At 37.8% G+C, this 27,057-nt stretch overlaps 1 protein-coding gene across 1 annotated transcript in view; it reads right to left on the reverse strand.

Moving 5' to 3' along the window:
• The window catches only part of GABRG3 (gamma-aminobutyric acid type A receptor subunit gamma3), an 838,213-nt gene that overhangs the window by 14,558 nt on the left and 796,598 nt on the right, over nucleotides 1–27,057 (reverse strand). Inside the window, exon 7 of the mRNA XM_045163713.1 lies at nucleotides 3,824–3,976. Coding sequence (XP_045019648.1) covers nucleotides 3,824–3,976 — 153 coding nt within the window. The remainder of the gene's footprint in view (nucleotides 1–3,823; nucleotides 3,977–27,057) is intronic.

Genomic DNA, 27,057 nt, shown 5'->3' on the forward strand with positions numbered 1-27,057 from the left:
CTTCAGTTCAGTTGCTCAGATGTGTCCGACTCTTTGCGACCCCATGAACCGCAGCATGCCAGGCCTCCCTGTCCATCACCAACTTCCAGAGTTCACTCAAACCCATGTCCATCAAGTTGGTGATGCCATCCTACCAACTCTGTTGTCCCCTTCTCCTCCTGCCCTCAATCTTTCCCAGCATCAGGGTCTTTTCAAATGAGTCAGTTCTTCGCATCAGGTGGCCAAAGCATTAGAGTTTCAGCTTTAGCATCAGTCCTTCCAATGAACACCCAGGACTGGTCTCCTTTAGGATGGACTTGTTGGATCTCCTTGCAGTCCAAGGGACTCTCAAGAGTCTTCTCCAACACCACAGTTCAAAAGCATCAATTCTTCAGAGCTCAGCTTTCTTTACATCCATACATGACCACTGGAAAAACTATAGCCTTGACTAGATGGACCTTTGTTGACAAAGTAATGTCTCTGCTTTTTAATGTGCTGTCTAGGTTGGTCATAACTTTCCTTCCAAGGAGTTAGCATCTTTTAATTTCATGGCTGCAATCACCATCTGCAGTGATTTTGGAGCCCCAAAAAATAAAGTCAGCCACTGTTTCCCCATCTATTCCCCATGAAGTGATGGGACCAGATGTCATCATCTTAGTTTTCTGAATGTTGATTCTTTTAAATCATTTTTTAATTCATATCTTCTTCTAATTAGATAAGTTTTATGTGATGGTCAATTGTACATGATCTCTCCCCTCCCTGGCATCTTCAATCTGGTCTTAAACTCATTTAGTGATTATTTTCAATTTGACTATTATACATTTTATTCTAGAATTTCATTTTTAAGAAATGTATTTGTTGATATTATCCATCTTGTCTTCACTAACATTGTATTTTCTTTTAATTCTTGAACACCGTTATAATAGCTGCTTTATTGGGGGCAGGAAGAGAAGGGGACGACAGAGGATGAGATGGCTAGATAGCATCACTGACTCGGTGGACGTGAGTCTGAGTGAACTCCGGGAGTTGGTGATGGACAGGGAGGCCTGGCGTGCTGCGATTCATGGGGTCGCAAAGAGTCGGACACGACTGAGCGACTGAACTGAACTGAAAGCCCATATCTGCTGATTCAACATCAGAGTTGCATTTTAATGTTGACATTTTTTTCTTGATCATGGATCACAATTATCTGCTTTTAAGAAAGTAGTAATTTTTTTTTACTGTATATACAATATTGTAGATGATACATGATGGACTATGTAATTTTTTAAAAAGAATGTTAAATTCTTATAATAAATAGTTGATTTACTGGTGGTTTTGCTTGATTTGTCATGGCATGATTTGTTTCAATTAGGGGAAGTCTAGAGTATTGCTTTATTAAGCAGAGCTCTTCAGGTGTCTCCATTAAATATGCTAGTGTTGAGATTTCTCCACTCTTCTGGTCAGCAAATCTATTACCTGCAAGAATGATATATTTCTAGTATCTCTGTCCTCTTAACACCATGATGGCTACTCTTTGATAGGACTTGCATAGTTTCAAGTTGTGAAGAAATATTACTCTGTTTTGAAGCTGATCTTTAAAGTTATACTCACTATGACCTCTGAATTTGTCATTGTGAGGTCATAACTTGAAGAATAGTTGCTAAATTTATGTTATGCCTTTGTCAGCTGATTTATCATGTATTTTATATAAGAATGCAAAACCAATATTGGGCAGAGGGATCAGTTCAGTTCAGTTCACTCAGTAGTGTCCAACTCTTTACAGCCCCAAGGACTGCAGCACGCCAGGCTTCCCTGTCCATCACCAATTTCCAGAGCTTTCTCAAACTCATGCTCATTGAGTTGGTGATGCCATCCATCCATCTCATCCTCTGTCACCGCCTTCTCCTCCTGCCTTCAATCTTTCCCAGCATCAGGGTAGTTTCCAATGAGTCACCTCTTCGCATCAGGTGGCCAAAGTAGGAGCTTCAGCTTCAGCAATGAATATTCAGGACTGATTTCCTTTAGGATTGACTGGTTTGATCTCCTTGCAGTCCAAGGGACTCTCAGGAGTCTTCTCCAACACCACAGTTCAAAAGCATAAATTTCTTGGAGCTCAACTTTCTTTTTGGTACAACTCTCACATCCATACATGACATCTGGAAAAACCATAGCTTTGACTAGACGGACCTTTGTTGGCTAAGTAATGTCTCTGCTTTTTAATATGCTGTCTCAGTTGGTCATAGCTTTTCTTCCAAGGAGCAAATGTCTTTTAATTTCATGGCTGCAGTTACCATCTGTAGTGATTTTGAAGCCCCCCAAAAGAAAGTCTATCACTGTTTCCATTGTTTCCCCATCTATTTGCAATGAAGTGATGGGACCCAATGCCATGATCTTCTTTTTTTGAATGCTGCATTTTAAGCCAACTTTTTCACTCTCCTCTTTCACTTTCATCAAGAGGCTCTTTAGTTCTTTGCTTTCTGCCATGCTACTGCTAAGTCACTTCGGTTGTGCCCGACTCTGTGCGACCCCATAGACGGCAGCCCACTAGGCTCCCCTGTCCCTGGGATTCTCCAGGCAAGAACACTGGAGTGGGTTGCCATTTCCTTCTCCAATGCATGAAAGTGAAAAGTGAAAGTGAAGTCACTCAGTCGTGTCCAACTCTTCACGACCCCATGGACTGCAGCCTACCAGGCTCCTCCGTCCATGGGATTTTCCAGGCAAGAGTACTGGAGTGGGGTGCCATCGCCTTCTCTGACATAAAGGTGGTGTTATCTGCATATCTGAGGCTATTGATGTTTCTCCTGGCAATCTTGATTCCAGCTTGTGCTTCATCCAGCCTGGCATTTCACATGATGTACTCTGCATAGAAGTTAAATAAGCAGGGTGACAATATACAGCCTTGACACACTCTTTTCCCAATTTGCAATCAGTCCTTTGTTCCATGTCTGGTTCTAACTGTTTCTTCTTGATCTGCATACAGATTTCTCAGGAGGCAGGTAAGGTGGTCTGGTATTCTCATCTTTTCCACAGGACAGAGGATATTTCCACAGGACAGAGGATATTAAAGGCTAATTTACCTTGTTCAAAAAGTACTGTGCTATTAAACAAATAAGAATTAAAAAACCAACAGAAGTGGTGCAATGTAATATACAAGATTTTGCAGTTTTTTTTTTATATTGAGGTAGCTTGATTTCCAAAAGAAATTGTGATAGTGCTGGTGGAAAGAACTATATATCATACATTATTAACAAATAAAAATATAGAAAGTTAGGCAAAATTCCTACCATAAAGAAAAACTGATATAAAACATGCACTACAATTCTAAAACCACTTAAATTTAATGTTTTATTAAGAGAACTTTGGGTACCAGAGAAAAATTTATGAAAAGACTTTGAGCATTAATGTGTAAATTATAGCTGAAAAGAATAATCATTTTCTTGTTTGCTGGTAAATTTGCTCTAGCCAAGCAGTACTTCTTTTATTGAAAGATTGTTTTACTGATTTGGTCATCAATCCTCAAAGGTTCTATTTCCATGCACTGTTCTATTTCCATTAACTGACATAATGAGACTTTTGAGTGTGGCAGGTTTCAGAACATGACTACATTTTTAATGACATCATCCGTAGAGCACAGTACAGAATGATGCAATTGATTTATTTTGAATACTTAACTTCAACTTAAGTGGTACACTGGGAATTCTATTGTCAGGAAGAAAAATCTAACTTTTATACTTAAAATAATCAAGTAGCCCTCAAATTAGATCAGTTACATTTGAACTGTCTTTTTCATTGAAAGTATTTTTATGAATATAGTTCTATATTAAAATTACACAAAATGGTAGGAGACTTTTTTGAAACTCACCTAATGCTGTTCTTGCTGGTGTAGCATCTTTTTTGATCCAGAATGATACCCAGGATAAAACCACAGTCAGTATACAAGGAATATATGTTTGAATAGTGAAGTATCCCATTCTTCTACTCAATTCAAAATATATAGTCATGACAACATAGTCACCTGTAATGAAGTATTGCCAAAATTAACACAACTTTCTTGTGTTAAAATAATTCAAGGAAATAATTTATAACTTATTTTGTTAAATGAATGACTTGATAAAAGTATTCAAGTACAGCATTTATCAAATTGGAGGAAGAGTCAGAATTCTGGTGCTCTGAAACTTAATTTTTATTATATCCATGGCTGCGTGAAGTATTTTACTATAAAAGACACACAAAAAAATACATATTACTTGATATGTGTGATAGATGTGCACATTTATTCTATGCCATTATTCTACACCATTTATTCAGGCCATTACTCAATGAGCTATTATCACTTCTGTCTAGCTGTATGTTACATGTCTAAAACCAAGGATAAGAAAAAACTCATCCTTCAAGTAACTCCATTCTCAGTTTGCTTTTTCAATAGTAACAGACCTGCACATAAACTTTTATATCTAAACTTTGGTAACAAATTTATATTTCCATTTTTGTAGTATGACTTTAAGCTTATCAATCACTTACTATAATGTTTTGCATAATATTTTTATATTTATCTTATCCTTTCATTATTACTCTGAAAACAAACAGAAGAAATCATTTTATGGACACTACTTCCTCTTTACTAATGCAAAGCCACACATAAACAGTTGGGATTAATAGAGATGTTACTGGAAATCTCATAAGATTCCATGAGGGACTGGGAGAGTGCGCATGCCTAATACGTTGTTTATTTTATTCCAAAGTCGCCTCTACCCATGTTTTTTCTAAGTGATCTTCTGCAGAACTGTGTCTCTCTCCTTCCTCCCATTTGACCTCCATCCTTCAACCTGTTGGATTCAACCTTCTGGCACCTGAAATTCACGATGACCAGAAATGAGTTGTTATCTCTATCACACCAATACCTTCTCTTAGCTTAGGTCCTCCTTTCATTTATCCAAGGTGGGAACCTAGACAACCATTTCTGATTCATTTTCCCTTCTTCAACTTCTCTATTTCCCCCAATTCCTCTTCCTACCTGGCCCATGTACTATTTACCAAAGCCCCTGGCTTGTCTCATAACAACCTTCAGTACTCTGGATCATTCTGCGTCCTGTCACCAAAAGGATCTTTCCAGAACACAGCATCTTGTTTCTCCTGTACAACTGTCAAAACTTTATGATGGAGAGAATAAGATGGTGGAGCAGTAGGTGGACATGGAGTGCATCTCTCTCCATGGATACATCAGGAATACACCTTCAGACACAGAAGTGCTTGCAGAACACCAGTTCAGAGTGGGCAGGAGCTCCTGATCAGTGGAAAAGAATATATAGAACCACATAAAACTCGGTAGAATGAAAGAAGTAGGGAAAAAAAGAGAGGTGTTAGTAGCACTGGACCTGCCTCTGGCAGGCGGGGGAACTGAGCAGGGGTCTGACCTCCACACTGGGGCAACTGTTTGGGACAGAGGAGAGATAGTTGAGGCTGAGAGTGAAGCAGCTGATCTGTGACAGTCTAAATGGAATGAGAATCACACAGAAAATCCTTGCCACAGCCATACATACCCCAGTCAGGGACATGTGTCCCTTAGAAGGCACAGCAGCTGGGGGCTGGAGTGCAGAGATTGTGGAGGAATCCAGGGTGAGGTCTGTGGTTGATGGTGGGGAGATGGCCCTAGGGGACACGCGGGAGGAGATTGTGGTAGGAAATGCCTGTGGAGGAAAGCCAGGCAGCCTTGGAGGCAAGGTGATACTGCTGTGTGTAGGGATGGGGCCATCACTTTAGCCTCTCTCTCCCACAGGCCAGCACCAGCAGCTGAACAACAGAGAGGCTGGCCCTTTAAGCACCTGACAGTGCTGAGCAACAGAGAAGGACCCAAGTCAGGGGAGCCCTCTAAAGGCCTGAATGGGTGGGGCAATGGAGGAGGTCTAGCCGAAGATCACCAGTTACCAGAGGCTAGAAAAAGACTCTGATAGGGCCAAAGCTCCTGTAGTTGAGGCCGTCTGTGTCCCTGCACACTTGGCGCCGCTGTGCCACCTTCATGCTCAGTCCTCACTGGGGAAGAGCTGCCACAGACTAGAAAAAGCCCTAATAACACTGTGTCTCCTGTGACAATAGACACCAGTGCCCCTGCATAGCCAGCATTGCCAGGGTCCCTGTGATCCAAGCAACCATGCCACCTGCATGCATGATCCCTACCGGGAAAGAACTGCCAGAAGCTAGAAAGAGTTCTGCATCTATGCAAACGGGGCCACTTGGGTCACATCCAACTCTTTAAGACCCTGTGGACTGTGGTCTGCAGGCTTTTCTGCCCAGGAGATTCTCCTGGCAGGAATACTGGAGTGGGTTGCCATACCCTTCTAGAGCATATTTCCTGCTGCCAGCTCCCTTGAGTACCTGGTGCTGCCAGGGACCCTGTGACCTAAGCAGCTGTGCCACCTCCACAACCGGCCCTCACTGGCACAGAACAAAGCCTCAAGAGCAAACCCTTCTGGATGACCCACGTCCAGAGGTAGAGATAAAGCTACAGTTGAAACCCAGGGGCAGTGTGGCTAAGGAAGAAGACCCAAAACCTTCCCACCCACTGTACAAACTAGATTAAATCCACACAATCAACTAGGAAGACTGTGTTTATGGAATATGTAAAAGGACAACGCGAGTTCTCACAAAAGAAAATGCACTAGTTCTGACACCTGTGGACATTGAAGGCAAGAACACACAGGAATAGTACCAGATTAGAGTCTGAGCAGATCCCACAGCTGGTCCAGACACCAGCCCAGTGTTGAAGGGCATCCTAGGGAGGTGAGGTGTTCTGTGACTCCCAGCGAGGGAATGGATGCTGACAGCAGAGACTCAAGAAAAACATTTCTTATATTTTGACTTGTTCTGTAGTTGCTTCTGGATGTTTCCCCCACCTCTCTATCACTCTGTTGTTGTAGTTGATGGTTTTTACTAGTACTATTAAATGTATTTAAACTTTAGAGAATTTTTAAAAACCACACTTTTTATTTCTGTTATATACTGCCTCTCCAGTACTCTTGCCTGGAGAATCCCATGGATGGAGGAGTCTGGTAGGCTGCAGTCCATGGGGTTGCTAAGAGTTGGGCACGACTGAGCGACTTTACTTTCACTTTTCACTTTCATGCCTTGGAGAAGTAAATGGCAACCCACTCCAGTATTCTTGCTTGGAGAATCCCAAGGACAGAGGAACCTAGTTGGCTGCCGTCTATGGGGTCGCACAGAGTCAGACACAGCTGAAGCAACTTAGCAGCAGCAGCGTACTGCCTCTGCATTGGCCTTTTGCAGTTCTGTGGGGTTTTCCTTTTTTTTTTTTTTTTTTTTTTTTACTTTTTGTTCTCTCTTTTTAAAAAATTTAAAAATTTATTGTTACTTTTTTCTACATTTATTCCTTTGTTTGCTTTTCCTACTTTTCTTTTCCCATTGTAGTTAATCTTTACTGTATATAAATCTTCTTTATTTACTTCTGCTCAACTTTGCATTTATTTTCTTTGTTTCTTTTTCTCACCATATTTGTCAGTTTATTTTATTTTTGTTGTTTTATTCCCCAGTTGGCACCTTGCTTTAGTTCTGTTTTCCAGTTTTCACTTTAGTTAGTTTTATTCTTTTTTTTATTTTATTTTTACTGGAGTATAGTTGCTTTACAATGTTGTGCTAGTTTCTTTTCTTTTTTTAAAATTTTATTTTATTTTTAAACTTTACAATATTGTATTAGTTTTGCCAGACATAGAAATGAATCCGCCACAGGTATACCTGTGCTCCCCATCCTGAACTCTCCTCCCTCCTCCCTCCCCATACCATCCCTCTGGGTCGTCCCAGTGTACCAGCCCTAAGCATCCAGTATCGTGCATCGAACCTGGACTGGCGACTCGTTTCATACATGATATTTTACATGTTTCAATGCCATTCTCCCAGATCTCCCCACCCTCTCCCTCTCCCACAGAGTCCACAAGACTGATTTATACATCAGTGTCTCTTTTGCTGCCTCATACACAGGGCTATTGTTACCATCTTTCTAAATTCCATATATATGCGTTAGTATACTGTATTGGTGTTTTTCTTTCTGGCTTACTTCACTCTGTATAATAGGTTCCAGTTTCATCCACCTCATTAGAACTGATTCAAATGTATTCTTTTTAATGGCTGAGTAATACTCCATTGTGTATATGTATCACAGCTTTCTTATCCATTCATCTGCTGATGGGCATCTAGGTTGCTTCCATGTCCTGGCTATTATAAACAGTGCTGCAATGAACATTGGGGTACACGTGTCTCTTTCCCTTCTGGTTTCCTCAGTGTGTATGCCCAGCAAAACTTCATATATATATTTTTTATAATTTTTTAGACCTTTTTTTTTCTTCTTTTCTTTAACATTGTATTTTTGAAATTCCAAACTCTACTCTAGATTTATAATTTTAGCTTTTTGGTATTTGTTATCAATTTTGTACCTATAGTTTTATTCTTTAATTGGTGGATATCATTTTTGATTTCCTTTGTTTGCAAGGTAAATCTATTATACTTTATATATTTATCTTTTTTGGACTTTTGGTTTTGCATATGGGTGTACATATATGTGTGTATATTCCATTATTTTAGTTATTATCTACCTGATTTTGTAATTGCCATTTATCTGGGATGCACCTTTTGTTTCTCACTTTTGTGTGTTTGTTTTAATACCATTTAATGCCATAACAAACCACCTGTGGAATCTCTGTTCCTGGCCAGAGCCCAGGCCCTAAGACTTTGGAGTGGGTGCACTGACTCCAAATCCCTAGATTACCAGAGAACTCCTAACCCTAGGGAATATCAAATATTGAGAACACTGACAAAGGCAACAATTTGTGTGAAAGACCTGGCACCACCCAACTGCCAGTAGCACCCTGTGCAGGATGCCTCAGTCAAACAACAAACAAGACAAAAATACAAACTCAATCATCAGCAGACAGGATTACCACCTCACTCAGCCATGCCCATCAGAGGGGAAAAAACTCACCTCCTCCAACAGGAACACAAGCACAAGTCAAAGCCTACCTGAAACTTACACAAACCACTGGACCAACCTGATGGGGGCAGAAACCAAAAGGAAGAAAGAATTCAACATCAAAGCCTGGGAAAAGGAGGCCTCAAACAAAATAAATTAAAAATAAATAAATAAATAATTAAAAAGAGAAATAATGTGCAAATGAAGGAACAATCTAGAAACATATAAGTCCAAATAAATAAAGAGGAAATATGCAGACTACCTGAAAAAGAATTCTGAATAATGATAGTAAAGATGATCCAAAACCTAAAAAAATAAAATGGAGAAAATGCAAGTATCAATTAACAAAGACCTATTAAAATAAAAGAATAAACATACAGAGACAAACAGCACAATTACTGAAATTAAAAATACTCTTGAAGGAATCACTAGCAGAATACCTGAGGCAGAAGAATAGAAAAGTGAGCTGGATGATAGAATGGTAGAAATAACTGCTGAAGAGCAGAATAAAGTAAAAAAAAATGAAGACTATCCTCAGTTAGTCTCAGAGAGGATAGTCTCAGAGACCTCAAGGACAATATTAATTGCATCAACAGTCAAATTATAAGGGTCCCAGTAGAAGAAGAGAAAAAGAAAGGGTATGAGAAAATTTTTGAAGAGATTATAGTTGAAAATTTCCCCAAGTTTGGAAAGGAAATAGTCAATCAAGTCCAAGGAGCATAAAGTATTCCATACAGGATAAACCCAAGGAGAAACACACTAAGACACATACTAATCAAACTAACAAAGATTAAACACAAAGAAAGAATACTAAAAGCAGCAAGAGAAAAACAACAAGTAACATACATAGGAAACCCCATACATTCAACAGCTGATCTGTTGGCAGAAACTCTTCAGGCCAGAAGGGAGTGTCAGTACTGAATGGGAAAAAAATCTGTAACCAAGATTATTTTACCTGGTAAAAATCTCATTCAAAATTGATGGAGAAATCAAAAGCTTTACAGACAAGCAAAAGTTAAGAGAATTTAGTACCACAAAATCAGCTTTACAACAAATGTTAAAGGGACTTATATGGTCAGCAAAATACAAGGCAAGAAAAAGATCTACAAAAATAAACCCCAAACAATTAAGAAAATGACAATAGGAACATATGTATCAATAATTACTTTAAATGTAAATGGATTAAATTCTCCATCCAAAAGACACAGACTGGTTGAATGGATACAAAGACAAAACCCACATGTATACTGTCTATAAGAAACCCACTTCAAACCTAAAGACACATATATACTGCAAATGAGAGGTTGGAAAAATATATTCCACTCAAATGGAAATCAAAAGAATGCTGGAGTAGCAATCCTCATATCATAAAAAATAGATCTTAAAATAAAATGTATTACAAGAGATAAGGAAGGATACTACATAATGATCAAGGGATCAATCCAAGAGGAAGACATAGAAATAGATGTTGTAATATCTATTAATAAAACGAAAATTTGGTTCTTTGAGAAGATAAACACCCAACATAGGAGCACCTCAACACAAAAGACAAACACTAACAGACAAAAAAGGAGAAATTGACAGTAACACAATAATAGTAGGAGACTTTAACATTCCTCTTACACCAATGGTCAAATTATCAAAAAGAAAATTAAAAAGGAAACACAATCTTAAATGACATCTTAGACCAGATGGATCTCATTGATGTCTTCAGGGCATTCCATTCCAATGCAGAAGAATGCACTTTCTTTTCAAATGCACATGGAACATTCTCCAGGATAGACCACATCTTGGGTCACAAATAAAACCCCAGTAAATTTAAGAAAATTGAAATCATATCAAGCATCTTTTCTGACCACAAAACTAGATATCAATTACAAGAAAATAACTATAAAAAACACAGACACATAGAGATAAACAATACGTTTCTAAATAATAGCAGGTTACTGAAGAGATCAAAAGGGAAAATAAAAAAAATTCCTAGAAACAAATGACAATGAAAATAAAACAATTCAAAACCTATGGGATATAGCAAAAGCTGTTCTAAGAGGGAAGTTTATAGCAATACAATCTTACCTAAAGAAACAAGAAAATCATTGAATAGAAAATCTAACTTTACACTAAAACAACTGGAAAAAGAAGAAGAAGAACAACAACAAAAACCCTGAAGTTAGTAGAAGGAAAGATATCATAAGGATCAGAACAGAAATAAATGAAAATGAAATGAAGGAAACAATAGTAAAGATTAATAAAACTAAAAGCTGGTTCTTTGAGAAGATAAACAAAATTGACAAACCTTTAGCCAGACTCATTAAAAAAAAAAAGAGAGAAGAACCAAATCAACAAAATTAGGAATGAAAAAGGAGAGGTTACAACAGACAATGCAGAAATATAAAAAACTATTATAAGCAACTATATGGAAATAAAATGGACAACCTGAAAGAAATGGGCAGATTCCTAGAAAAGTTCAATTTTCTAAGAATGAACCAGGAAGAAATAGGAATTATGAACAACCCAATTACAAGCACTGAAATCGAAACTGTGATCAAAATTCTCCCCCAAAACAAAAGCCCAGGGCCAGATGGCTTCACAGGTGAATTCTCTCAAACATTTAGAGAAAACCTAATGTCTATCCTTCTAAAACTCTTTCAAAAAATTGCAGAGGAAGGAACACTTCCAGACTCATTCTAAGAGGCCACGATCACCCTGATACCAAAACCAGGCAAAGAGAACAGAATAAATGAAAATTACAGGCCAATATCACTGATGAACATAGATGCAAAAATCCTCAACAAAATTCAAGCAAACAGAATTCAACAAACATTGAAAAGCTCATACACCATGATCAAATTTTGTTTATTCCATGGATGCAAAGATTCTTCAATATATGCAAATCAATCAGTGTGATACATCATATTAACAAATTGAAAGATGAAAACCATATTGCAATCTCAATAGATGCAGAAAAAGCCTTTGACAAAATTCAGCACATACTTATGATTAAAATTTAAGAGAAAAAAAAGGGGCCTAGAAGGAACCTACCTCAAAATAGTAAAGGCCATATATGATAAATCCACAGTTTATCCTGCTGGGGAAGAAGACATGGGTGTCCACTCCCACCACTATTATTCAACATAGTTTTGGAAGTCCTAGCTACAGCAATCAGAGAAGAAAAAGAAATAAAAGGAATCCAGACCAGAAAAGAAGGAAAGTAGTCACTGTTTGCAGATGACATGATACTCTACATAGAAAACCCTAAAGATACTATCAGAAAATTACTAGAACTAATCAGTGAATTTAGCAGTCACAGAATACAAAATCAATACACAGAAATCATATAGTAACAATTCCCATATACTAACAATGAAAAATCAGAAAGAGAAATTAAGGAATCAATCCCATTCACCATTGCAACCAAAAGAATAAAATACCTAGGGACAAACCTACATAAGGAGACAAAAGAACGGTATGTAGAAAATTATAAGATACTGATGAAAGAAATAAAAGATGACATAAACAGATGGAGAGATATTTCATGTTCCTATGCAGGAAGGATCAATCTGTGAAAATGACTATAAAATGTGAAAATGACTATACTACCAAATGCAATCTGCAGATTCAATGCAATCCCTATCAAATTACCAATGGTATTTTTCACAGAACTAGAACAAAAAATTTCTCAATTCATATAGAAACACAAAAGACCCTGAATAACCAAAGCAGTCTTGGGAAAGAAGAATGGAGCTGGAGGAATCAAGCTTCCTGACTTCAGATTATACTACAAAGCTACAGTCATCAAGACAGAATGGTACTGGCACAAAAACAGAAATATAGACTAATGGAACAAGATAAAAATCCCCAAAATAAACCCATGCACCTATGGGTACCTTATTTTTCACAAAGGAATCAAGAATATACAATGGGGCAAAGATAGCCTCTTCAATATGTGGTGCTGGTAAAACTGGACAGCTACATGCAAAAGAATGAAACTAGAACAGTTCCTAACACCATATATGAAGATAAACTCAGAATAGATTACAGACCTAAATATAAGACCAAAAACTATAAAACTCTAGAGGAAAACATAGGTGGAACATTCTCTGAGGTAAATCACAGCCAGGTCCTCTATAACCCACCTCCCAGAGAAATGGAAATAAAAATGAAAATAAACAAATGGATCCTAATTAAACTTAAAAGCTTTTGGACAATGAAGGAAACTATAAGCAAGGTGAAGAGGCAGCCTTCAGAATGGGAGGAAATAATAGCAAATGAAACAACTAACAAAGAATTAATCTCCAAAATATAGAAGCAGCTCGTGTAGCTCAATATCGGTAAAATAAACAGCTCAATCAGTAAGTGGGCCAAAGAACTAAACAGACACTTCTCCAAATAAGACATACAAATGGCTAACAAACACATGAAAAGATGCTCAACATAGTTCATTATCAGAAAAATACAAATCAAAATTACAGTGAGATATCACCCCACACCAAACAGAATGACCAATATCAAAAAGTCTACAAACAATAAATGCTGGAGAGGGTGTGGGAAAAGTGAACCCTCTTGGAGTGTTGGTTAGAATGTAAACTGATACAGACACTATTGAAGACAGTATGGAGATTCCTTAAAAAACTAGGAATAAAACCACCATATGACCCAGCAATCCTACTACTAGGCATATACCTGAGGAAATATAAATTGAAAAAGATACATGTCCCCCAATGTTCATTGCAGCACAATTTACAATAGCTAGAACATGGAAGCCGCCTAGATGTCCATTGGCAGATGAATGGATAAAGAAGCTGTGGTACATATATACAATGAAATATTACTCAGCCATAAAAAGGGATGCATTTGAGTCTACATTCTAATGAGGTGGGTGAATGGATAGCCTATTATACAGAGTGAAGTAAGTCAGAAAGAGAAAGATAAATATCATGTATTAACACACATATTTGGAAACTAGAAAGATTGTACCAATGCATTTATATGCAGGGCAGCAATGGAGAATCAGACGTAGAGAACAGACTTATGGACATGCGGGCAGGGGGAAGAAGGAGAGGGTAAATGAATGGAGAGAGTAACATAGAAACTTACATTACCATAAGTAAAATAGATAGCCAACGGAAATTTGCTGTATGACTCAGAGAACTCAAAAAGGGGCTCTGTAACAACCTAGAGTGGTGGGATGGGAGGGAGTTGGGGGGGATGTTTAAGAAGGAGGGGACATGTGTATACCTATAAATGATTTATGTTGATATTTGGTATAAAACAACAAAATTATGTTAAGCAATTATCCTTTGATTCAAAAAAATAAATAAAGAATATTTTAAAAAAGGGAAAAATACTTCATTATGGTCTTTCTGGGGCCCAGGGTAAGCTACCCCAAAATATGCCTCAATGGCATAGTGATTATTTTGAATTAAAGTTACTTAAGAAATGACCAATGCAAGAGATATATACTCTGACCCTCCTATTTGTCTCCAGAAGTAGGAAAACAATCTCTTACGTGAAAGGTGTACTCCCCGCGTCTAGAGGTAGGTCATCCTTATTGCTAGGAAGCCTATATAAACAAACCTTTTTCCCTTCTTTAATTTACTACCCCAAACAAAAGCTCTGTTTAGATTTCTCACTAATTAAGCACTCAAAACCCAAGTTCTTTATCCTATTAATTCCTCACAGATGTATTGTTTTTTTGGTCTAAAAAGCTACATTTCTGGGCACTTCTTAGGTCCCATTTCTATGAGACCTCCTTGTGTATGAATCAAATTTTCTTTTTCTCTTGTTAATCTGTATCATGTCACTTTTATCATTAATATTAGTCAAGCCATAAGAACTCAAGAGGGGTGGAGGGTGGGGGGAATTTCCCCCTCTCCAACAGACTGCATCATTCTGAATGAAATGCCCCCTTGCCCCTGTATTCTTTGCACTTCCCCAGGTCCTCATATGTGCCAAGATCATTCCCCAATGGTTGCTGCATACTTTCTTTTCTGTGTAGGATGTCTTCCTTTCACCTGCATCCAAATAGTTCACACTCAACTTTGAAGCTCAGCTTAGAAATCATTTAGTCCACCAGGAAGCACTAATTGTTTCTAAAACTGTGATTAATTTATTTCTATAATTCTAATAAAATATTAGACTCAAAACCAATAAACGAGTTGAGTTTTAGAATATATGCCTTGTTTATCAATGTTACTTGGTAAGCAATCAGCTGGTACTTGTTTAAAAAATTTTTTTTTCATTGTTGTAAAGAGTCGGACACGACTGAGCGATTGAACACCACATGTGCAGTTTCTCAGATAAGGCCAGGACCATTCCTAGTTATATTTGTCATTAGTTCTAGGACTGGTGACTGAAAAAGAAATGTTTCTTCTATGAAAAAAGTCCCAAAGTCCCATTTTTACTTAAAATATTCACAAGCAGACTATATGAAGCCCATGTAAAATTATGCCTTTCAACAAATTAGAATATTTTTTGCAAAATATTGTGTTCTGTTGTAGCAATACTTAGGATGGCCAATAGAAACATCAATTTGGAAATTATTTCCCAAGAAACATTAAAAATTTTTAGCAAATTAGTATTTCAGTACAAAGGAAGGAGAATGATTAATGTGAAACAATAAAAAACACAAACATATTTTTCTAAGTAATATGAAGGTCAAGTTATATCATTTCCTGGGGAAATATTATTATTTATGTGTGACATTTAAAGATCTATTAATATTTACATAAAATTTCAATAAAAACTGAGCAGAAAATAGATAAGCAAAACATAATAAAACACCCTACCAGTTATGAACACAATCACAGTGGAATATTCCACAAGTTGAATAATTTCTTCAACCACCATTGTAAGTTCCTCAGTGAGAAAAACAGAGGGACAACTCCAGAGCAGATTCATTTTAACAAATTCATCTGCTTTGCACCAACCTGAGGTGAACAGGTTCCGCATATCCTGTGTTCAGAATACCCCTTTGCCTAACTCATGGGTCTGCCTGAACGTCCCACTGTCAGATGTGAAAGTGAGAAGGGGTTGTCAGGGCCACATTCTGGGGCTTGGTTCTATAACTTAGTTAGCTTTTGGTGAGGTTCTGGGACACAACCTAAAAAGTGGTTCCAGAGAACCCCTGTTTCTCTGTTTCTAGCTCTCATGGGGAACAAATATCTGGAGAAGCAGTAGCAGGAGGAATTGTGGGTTCCAGCTACACTGTCTTGGACAGGAAGACCAATACAAAGCCAATGTGCCAGTCATCCCAAATGGAAGGAAAAGGGCATAAGGTTCTCATTTTCAGAAATACCACGTTTCTGTGCATAATTTACTCGTCTAGGCTTAAGTTAAAACATATCTTCATAGAAGGCAAAACCATTTCCTTATTTCTGAAAACATGTGCCAATAAAGTTTCTCAGGGATTCCCAGGTAGCTCAGTGGTAATGAATTCACCTGCCAATGCAAGAGACACAGGAGACATGAGTTCAATCCCTAGGTTGGGAAGATCCCCTGGAGAAGAAAATGGCAACCCACTCCAGTATTCTCGCCTGGAGAATCCCATGGGCAGAGGAGCATAGTGGGCTAAGTCCATAGGGTTTCAAAGAGTCGGACACGACTGAGTGATTGAACACCACACATGCAGTTTCTCAGAAAAGGCCAGGTGCATTCCTAGTTATATTTTTCATTAGTTCTAGGACTGGTGACTGAAAAAGAAATGTTTCTTCTATGTGCTTCCCCCGTGCAAGTGTACACATACCTCCACACATGCACGTTATGAACACACAGACACATACTCAGGGACCTGGCAAGCTCCAACTTGAGTATGAAGTCTCCTCTCCAAGTACATGCTTTTTTAGAGGCCTTAATTCCTTCTCTGAGGTGTTTACTCTGATAATTGTGCAGCCTTCCTAATGCAATTCATGAACTAAATTGCAGAGATTTTTGTTTTATTGTGATTAGTTCTTTCTAAATCAGATACTTGAGTTTCCAATTAACTTTTATGACAGATAACAGGGTTCAGTGATTCTAGAATCCTTAGAGGTCATCAGAGTCTGCCATGAAATGTGCCTGATGCCCATTTCCCAGGGGAAGATGGAATGGAAAAAGTTGGAGAGGGAGTGAGAAGTTTCTCTGATTTATCAAGATAGACAAGTCATCTTGGGTCAGTGGAATTGTAAGAAGAATTTACCTTTTGCTAATTGCTCATTTTTGTGACTTTTTTTCTGAGCCAAGGTAAGGAAAAGTTATACTGAAGACTTTTTCGGAGGGCAGGTGAATTATTACTTTTTAGGACAACAGCATAGAACAGCTTGTTGATACTACTTATACAATAAAAATTTGTTAAGCTAGTACTGTGTTCCATGAGATATAAAGATTAGCAACATACAAAATGTTCCCTGAAGATTAAACACTAGCTATATTTTCCATAATTTTCACTGTTCCCAGAGAATACTATTATAAATCATTATTTACTCAATGTCATGGATATCTTCATTTCTTTATGTCTCCTCAGACACCAAAGACATACCTGGCAGACATACCCTAAAATGACTTCCAATTAGTCACACATTTGTATGACTCTCTCCTCTTGAGAACCTGGGCAGAACATGTGATTTGGTTTTAGCATGGACTTTGTAGATCTGTTAATTTCAAGTTTGATCCAAAGAAAGATTATTGTGGGTGGGCCTGACTTAATCAGAAGAAAATCCTTAAAAGAATTGAATCTTTCATGATGAAAAATTCTTCTGGTCTTGAAGAAGTGAGCTGCCATCAGCTCTACAGTTATAAACAATGAATTCTTCCAACAGCCTAATGAGTTTAGAAGTAAATTTTTCCCCAGTCAAGATTGCAGATGAAAATTAAGCTCAGGCTCAATCACAGCCTTATGAGAGCCTAGACAAAGCACTCAGATAAGCCACACCCATACTCCTTACAGAAACTGTTGAATTATGTTGATTTTGTCTTAAGCAACAAAATTGCTGGTAATATGTTACAAAGAAATGGAAAAATAAAGGAGAATGACATCAGCACAGTGGCCAAACCAAAGGTCCCTTAAACATATTGCTCCCTTCAGTTCAGTTCAGTTCAGTCGCTCAGTCATGTCTGACTCGTTGCAACCCTATGGACTGCAGCACGCCAGGCCTCCCTATCTATCACCAGCTTCCAGAGTTTACCCAAACTCATGTCCACTGAGTCAGTGATGTCATCCAACCATCTCATCCTCTGTTGTCCCTTCTCCTCCTGCCCTCAATCTTTCCCAGCATCAGTGTCTTTTCAAATGAGTCAGCTCTTTGCATGAGGTGGCCAAAGTATTGGAGCTTCAGCCTCAACATCAGTCCTTCCAGTGAACAACCAGGACTGATCTCCTCTAGAATGGACTGGTTGGATCTTGCAGTCCAAGGGACTCTCAAGAGTCTTCTCCAACACCATAATTCAAAAGCATCGATTCTTCGGCGCTCAGCTTTCTTCACAGTCCAACTCTCACATCCATACATGACCACTGGAAAAACCATAGCCTTGACTAGATGGACCTTTTTTGGCAAAGTAATGTTTCTGCTCTTTAATACACTGTCTAGGTTGGTCATAACTTTCCTTTCAAGGAGTAAGCGTCTTTTAATTTCATGGCTGCAGTCACCATCTGCAGGGATTTTGGAACCCCCCCAAAATAAAGTCAGCCACTGTTTCCACTGTTTCCCCATCTATTTGCCATGAAGCGATGGGACCGGATGCCATGATCTTCGTTTTCTGAATGTTGAGCTTTAAGCCAACTTTTTCACTCTTCTCTTTCACTTTCATCAAGAGGCTCTTTAGTTCTTCTTCACTTTCTGCCATAAGGGTGGTGTCATCTGCATATCTGAGGTTATTGATCTTTCTCCTGGCAATCTTGATTCCAGCTTGTGCTTCATTCAGCCCAGCGTTTCTCATGATGTACCCTGCATATAAGTTAAATAAGCAGGGTGACAATATAGAGCCTTGATGTACTCCTTTTCCTATTTGGAACCAGTCTGTTGTTCCTTGTCCAGTTCTAACTGTTGCTTCCTGACATGCATATATGTTTCTCAAGAGGCAGGTCAGGTGGTCTGGTGTTCCAATCTCTTTCATTTATCTATGGATAAAAGTGCCTTTGTGGGAGATGTGGGATTCAGCTAGGAGACTGTGAAAAAATGATGCTGTTGAAGAATAAAAGACCCACTGAGAAAACAGATTTATACCCAGATGACTGACTCATTGACTGCAGTCACAGCTACAGACCTAGAAACAACTCTGATTGTATTAGAATTCAGCTACAGTCCTGTTTGACTTTGGTTCTGTCAGCAACACCATATGCCTAGGGACCCATGAGGAGTCACACTCACTGTATGTTGGCTAGTAGGTATACAGAACTTGGTCCCAGCTGTGGGCCATGAAGTGGCCCATGAATCAGCTCCTGCCCCTCTTAGCTGTGGTCAGGGAGCTCCTGAAAACACTGATTTAAACAATCACCTACAGATGAGAGAGACTTTGTGGGAATCCAGGAGTCTAGTGAAAAAGTTGCACTACTAGAGTAAATAAATCAAGATTAGATTTTACCCACATCACCTCTTCCCCCAAGGCAGTACAGCTCTGAGCCAAGAGATTTTCTTCAGCTGTGATTTCTCCCATAGAAGAAACTGAAAGCACATAAGTGAGTGCCTGCTTTCCCTGGTGTGAGAGATGCTGCTAATGACACCCACTTTTCTCTTCCCTCACCCAGAGCACTGAATCCTGAGTGGCAACCTGAGGGGTGGTTAGCACTTAGAGCTTGTAATGGACCTTAACAAAGGACAAAGATTCTTCAGGGATTCAATCAGAAGGTGTGTCCACAAGTTACTGAGGGTGCCTCACCTGTGGATTTCCCCAAATGGCCTATAGGCACTTCTAGGACTCTACATGTGATATCCCCCTGCAACCTGCAGCTAGCTCCCTGTGTATGCCCCCAACAGTGGCAAGAGCAAGCTTTAGTAGATGGATAGTGGGCACATTGCAGAAAGCTGTCTCAAATACAGGGCCTGAGAGAAACCACAAACATTATTTTTTTCAAACTCATTTTTCAAACAATTTTAATCAGTATTTTCTGGCCTTCTCCCGTTTTTTATTTTTTAATTGAAGTATGTTTTATGCACAGTATTATATGTTATAGGTAACAATTTAATGGTTCACAATTTTTAAAGATTTTTTTAAAGGTTATAAATATTCCATTTATAGATATTTAAAGATATTGGCTAAATACTCTGTACTGTACAATATATCCCTATACCTAATAGTTTGTAACTCTTACCTCCTACTTTTAATTGCTCCTCCCAGCTTCCCTCTCCCTATTGGTAACCAGTAGTTTGTTCTCTGTATCTAGGAGTCTGCTTCTTTTCTGTTATATTCACTAGTTCATGTAGTTTTTAGATTCCACATATAAGTGATACAATATTTTTCCACATATAAGTGATATAGTATTTTTATTTCTCTGTCTGATTCATTTCAATTAGCATTATTCCCTCCAAGTCCATCCATGTTGCAGCTAGTGGCAAATTTTCATCTTTTTTAATTCCTGAGTAGTATACCATTCTGTGCATGTGTCCTTGTGTGTGTGTATGTGTGTGTGTGTGTGTATATAAAAGAGGTGAGGTATGTATACTTCTATATCAATGCATCTTTTGATGGACACCTAGGTTGCATACATATCTTGGCAACTGTAAATAATGCTGCTATGAACACTGGGATGCATGTATATTTCAAATTAGTGTGTTCAGGGTTTTTGGGGTGGAATTAACTGGGTTATATGGTAGTTCCAGTTTTAAATTTTTTGAGAAAACTCCATACCATTTCCCACACTGGTTGCACCAATTTACATTCTCCAAAACAGCATACAGTGTTCCCTTTTCTTTACATCCTTGCCAACATTTGTTCTTTGTGTTCTTTTTGATAATGGCCTTTCTGACAGGTGTGAGGTGATATCTCTCACTGTGGTTTTGATTTACATTTCCCTGATGACTAGGGATATTGAGCATGTTTTTTAGTTCAGTTCAGTTCAGTTGATCAGGCGTGTCTGACTCTTTGTGACCCCGTGGACTGCAGCATGCCAGGCCTCCCTGTCTATCACCAACTCCCAGAGTTTACCCAAACTCATGTCCATTGAGTTGCTGATGCCATCCAGTCACCTCATTCTCTGTCATCCCCTTCTCCTCCTGACTTCAATCTTTCCCAGCATCAGGGTCTTTTCAAGTGAGTCAGTTTTTGCATCAGGTAGCCAAAGTATTGGAGTTTCAGCTTAAAAATCAGTCCTTCCAATGAATATTCAGGACTGATTTGCTTTAGGATGGACTGGTTGAATCTCCTTGCAGTCTAAGGGACTCTCAAGAGTCTTTTCCAACACCATAGTTCATCAGTGGAATATTACTCAGCCATTAAAAGTAAGGCATTTGAGTCAGTTCTGATGAGATGGATGAACTTAAAACCTATTATACAGAGTGAAGTGAGTCAGAAAGAGAAAAATAAATACCGTATTCTGACACATATATACAGAATCTGGAAGAATGGTACTGAAGAACTTATTTACAGGGCAGCAATGGAGAAAACAGACATAGAGAATAGACTTATGGACATAGGGAGAGGGGAAGAGAGGGTGAGATGTATGGAAAGAGTAACATGGAAACTTACATTACCATGTGTAAAACAGATAGCCAATGGAAATTTGCTGTATGGCTCAGAAAACTCAAACAGGGTCTCTGTATCAACCTAGAGGGGTGGGATGGGGAGGGAGATGGGAGGGAGGTTCAAAAGGGCGGGGATATTTGTATACCTATGGGTGATTCATGTGAGGTTTGGCAGAAAACAACAAAATTCTGTAAAGCAATTATCCTTCAATAAAAAAATAAGTAATTTTAAAAAAAAGAAAAGAAGAAGAAAAAACTGTGTGGAAACACAAAAGACCCTGAATAGCCAAAACAATCTTGAGAAAGAACAGACCTAATGGAATACATTTTCCTGACTTCGGGCTGTTATAAACATCTAGAGTAATGAAAATTGCATGGTACTGTCACAAAAATAGACATATAGATCAAATGTTAAATTTTAAAATGAAAATTAAGAGATTTCTTTCTATGTTTATATGGATGTGTGTATATCCAGGTATGTATGCGATAAACATCATATATTTCTATCTCTAAATGGCATGAACAAAATTAATTTATAAATATGTTCTATTTAATTGGCCTAAAGAAATTAAGAACTTTTATAAATTCTCTGAAATATAAAAAACTAACCCAAATAAATTTCAGGTTCATGAGATCTAGAAAAAATGCACTATTAAATTATTATTTGGGAAATTGGTTTTAGATGGAGGGGTAGAAGTATCTGTGTTCATCTCCTACTGTGAGAACAGAAAAATAGCAACTACCTGTTGAAGAATCATTAACAGGAAGACACTAGAACCACCAAAACAGATACCCCATATCCAAAGGAGAAGCCACAACCAGATGGTAGGAGGGGTGCAATAATTATAAAATCAAATCCCATACTCTCCGAGTGGGTGACCACAAAAGTGGAGAACACGAATACCAAATAAGTCCTCTCCTTGTTGTGAAGGTTCTGAGCCTCACGTCAGGTTTCCCAGCTTGGAAATCCAGCACAGGGACTGGGAATCCCCAGGGAATCTGACTTTGCAGGCCAGTGGGCTTTGATGGCAGGACTTCAAAAGGACTGGGAGAAACAGAGACTCTATTCTTGGATGACACACAAAAAATCTTTCTTGTACCAAGAACCAGAGGAAGGAGCAGCGACCCCACAGGAGACTGAACCAGACCTAACTGCTACTGTTGGATGGTCTCCTGGGGAGGCATGGGTCATCAGTGGCCTGTCTCAGGGAAGGAGGCTTTGGCAGCAGCAGTCTTGAGAAGTACTTCTTGGCATGAGATCTCTTGAAGGTCACCACTAGCCCTACCATAGATCCTGTAGACTCCAGGGCTGGGTCACCTCAGGCCAAACAGCTAATAGAGAGGGAGCTCAGCCCCACCCATTAGCAGTCAATTGGATCAAAATTTTACTGAGCATGAATATACCTACCAGAGTAAGACCCAGGATTTCCCACCACCAGTTACTCCCATCTTAAAAGGCAGATAGAAAAAGCAAGAACTACATTGCCATAGCTTCTAGAATGGAGGCCACATCACAGAAGTTTAATCAATAGGAAACAGCAAAGGGTTATGTCCAAGACAAAGGGACAATATAAACCTCTGAAAGATAACTAAATGAAGAGGAGATGGTCAACCTTCCAGAAAAAGAATATAGAATAATTATAGTGAAGATGATCCAGGATATCAGGAAAAGAATGGAGAAGATGCAAGACAGGTTTACCAAAGACCTAGAAGAACTAAAAAACAAACAGAAAGAGATGAGCAATACACTAGAAAGAATGAATAGTAGAAAAACTGAGGCAGAAGACTGAATAAGGAACTTGGAAGACAACATGGTAGAAATCACTGCTGCAAGAGAGAATATAGAAAAAAAGAATGGAAAAAATGAAGTAAGAGACCTCTGAGACAACATTAAATGCACCAACATTTTCATTATAGGAATCTCAGAAGGAGAAGAGAGAGTGAACTACCTGAGAAAACATTTGAAAGGATAGTAGGCTGAAAACTTCCCTAAAATGGGAAATAGTCAACCGTATTCAGGAAGTGCAGAGAGTCCCAGGCAGGATAAACCCAAGGAAGAACATAGTGAGACATATAGTAATCGAACTGACAAAAATTGAAGAAAGAGATAAAATATTAAAAGCGACAAGGGAAAAAAAAGCAATAAAATGCAAGGGAACTCCCGTAAGGTTATCAGCTGATTTCTCAAAAAAACTCAACAAGCCAGAAGAGAATGGCACGATATATTTAAAGTGATGAAAGGGAAGAACCTACAACCCAGTAGGACTCTTGTTGAGATTTATGATGAAATCAAAAGCTTTACAGACAAGTAAAAGTTAAGAGAATTCAGCATCACCAAACCAGTTCTATAACATATGCTAAAGGAACTACTCTAGACAGGAAAGACAAGAAAAGGAAAAGACCTATACAAAATAACCTAAAACAGTTAAGAAAACAGTAATAGGATTATACATTTAAGGTATTGATAATTACCTTAAATGTAACTGGATTAAGTGCACCAACCAAAAGATGTAGACTGGCTGGGCAGATGAAAACATGTGTGTGTGTGCATATCCACTTACCCCATCACTCTACTTAACCCCTCAAACTGTATGTAATTATTTTATATTGTTAGGTTAATCATATTTCCATTATGGCTTGCGCTTGTAATTATCTTTTGATTTTAGTCTGGCTATTGATTGTGAAAACTGATAAATGACTTTTACTATTGTGATTATGCAACTATTAATCACTTACAAATGTGAGAGTTTGACCATAAATAAAGAATGCTGAGCACTGAAGAGTTGATGCTTTCCAACTGTGGTGCTGGAGAAAACTCTTGCGATTCCCTTGGACAGCAAGGAGATCAAACCAGTCAGTTCTGAAGGAAATCAACCCAGAATATTCATCAGAAGGACTGATGCTGAAGCTGAAGCTCCAATACTTGAAAGTGAAAGTGACAGTTGGTCAGTCGTGTCTGACTCTGTGATCCCATGGATTATACAGTCCGTGGAATTCTCCAGGCCAGAACACTGGAGTGGGTAGCCTTTCCCTTCTCCAGTTGGTCTTCCCAACCCAGGGATGGAACTGGAGTCTTCTGCATTGCGGGTGGATTCTTTACCAACTGAGCTATCAGGAAAGCCCTCCAATATTTTGTGGACCTGATAAGCCAACTCATTGGAAAAGACCCTGATTCTGGGAAAGATTGGAGGCAAGAGTAGAGGGGGACAACAGAGGATGAGATAATTGGATGTCACCACTAATTCAATAAACATGAGTTTGAGCAAACTATGGGACATAGTGAAGGATAGTGAAGCCTGGCATGCTGCTGTTCATGGGGTCTCAAAAAGACAGACACGACCTAGTGACTGAAGTAAACCGATCATGATTGGTCATCAGAAAATAATGAAATTTTATATCACTAAACCTACCATTTAATAGAAAAAAACTCGTAAGCACTTTTTAAAATCCAGAAGCACATTAGAATTATCTTGGAAAATTTTGAAATACCCAAATGCCCAGGTATTGTTTTTTCCTCCAAAGGATCTTTGACATTTTAATTTCTCACTTTGATATTGATTTCTCATTCAAATTCTTTCTTATCTGCAATCACCCTCTGTGTTTTTTCAGTCTTTTAACTTTATTGAAGATTTCAATAGCTTAGTCAGAGATCTCCCTTAGAAATTGTCACTTTGCACTTGAAAATATGTGGGTTATTTTTAAATATCATTTCATATTGATTTCTAACATAATTCCACAGTGATAAGAGATTAGACTCTGTATGATTTCAATACCTGTAGACCATGAAATTTTGAGCATTGTTTTATGTCTCTGGATATGTTCCAATATCTCCAGATTTATAGTCTATGAAAACCATTGAGGTTTTTTGTAGAATTGTAGAATTTGTAGAATTTGTATCCCACTGTTGTGTGAAAATTATCTGAATCTGAATCTTAACTAGGTCAAATTTGTTTGACCTTAACAAACAAACAAACAAAATTATGTGAATCTTAACTAGGTCAAAGTGTTTTTCAAGTCTACTGTATCCTTCTAGTTTTCTGTTTATTCATTCTATTAAATTTTAAGAGAATGATATTGAAACTCCAAATAAAAAATTTCTATTTATGTACTTAAAAATAATTATATTATATAGTGGAGCTATATGTAACTTTGTCCTGTATTTTCCAAGTCTACTGTAAGTGTGTTATCATACTTTCATAATTTAAAAAATAAAAAAAAATTTGATGTTAAAGTGAGTTGATGTTTGTTGGTTTAACTAGTACATATATAACTTTAGAGTCGTTTGCACTACATATAACACTTTTATTGTTCCTATTCAAATAAGATCTTATTATCTTTGTTATAAAAATTTTCAGCAAGAAGTATTTGCTATGATGATATTTTGATAAGTAAATTAAATGCAAATGAGGTAAAGTTTTTAGGTGAATTATTTAAGAATATCATGATCTATGATATGTCAACTTAAAATTATCTGCTCCAAATTCTTTTGTAACTTGAAACTTTAGAGTTTTGCTAAAGTTAAACAGAAAAATGTATTGAATTTCTAGCTCATTTCCAAAAAGATAAAATATTGAACCATTAATTACTGACCACAGGCTTCCTTGTGGAGAGAAACTAAAGATATTTGGAACTATTAATAAAATGTTTGATGTCACACTGAGAAATTTTCTGTAAAAATGTACATATGTTTAGAAATTATAAATAGTATCTATATGTTTGCCTGATGCTGAAGTTCCAGTAATTTGGCCACCTTATGTGAACAGCTGACTCACTGGAAAAGACCCTGATGCTGGGAAAGATTGAGGACAAGAGGAGGAGGCAACAGAAGATGAGATAGTTAGACGGCATCACTGACTCAATGGAGTTGAATTTGAGCAAACTCCAGGAGATGGTGAAGAATAGGGAAGCTGGCGTGCTTCAGTTCATGGGGTCACAAAGAGTTGGATATGACTTAGCAACTAAACAACAACAATAATATGTTTGCCAATCTAAAAAATGCTAGTGTAAAAACAGTTCATAATTGCTTACTTTGTAGCTTTCACAAGAAAGTAAGATTTTCAAAGATTAAGAAACCTAAATTATGTAATTAAAACTACTAAAAGTAATAAAAATAAATAAAAATAAAATAATAAGGAACACATCTTAGTATGAGGGAAAAAAGAGAGAGAGAGAGAGAGATCTAAGAAATGATAATGCATTTTGCTAAAAGAAAGCAATTTTGTCCTAAAGAGATACTAAGAAAAAGCTGGGGGGAGGGGGGGAATGGGGGAAACATAAGGCAAAATCTGAAGTTAAAATAAAAAAGGCATAAAAGATTTATGAAAAAGCAACCTGAAAAAAAGAATTTTATGCATGGTCAGAATTGGCTAAATTTAGAGTATATTTAATTAAGTAAATAAATTTTAGTAATAAAAGTTAGCTGATGCAAAACTAGAGTTTGGTCTTCTCTCACCCTTAAGAGAACAAAGT

The sequence above is a fragment of the Bubalus bubalis genome, chromosome 20 (assembly GCF_019923935.1).
Source record: "Bubalus bubalis isolate 160015118507 breed Murrah chromosome 20, NDDB_SH_1, whole genome shotgun sequence".
In the NCBI taxonomy this organism is placed as follows: Eukaryota; Metazoa; Chordata; class Mammalia; order Artiodactyla; family Bovidae; genus Bubalus; species Bubalus bubalis.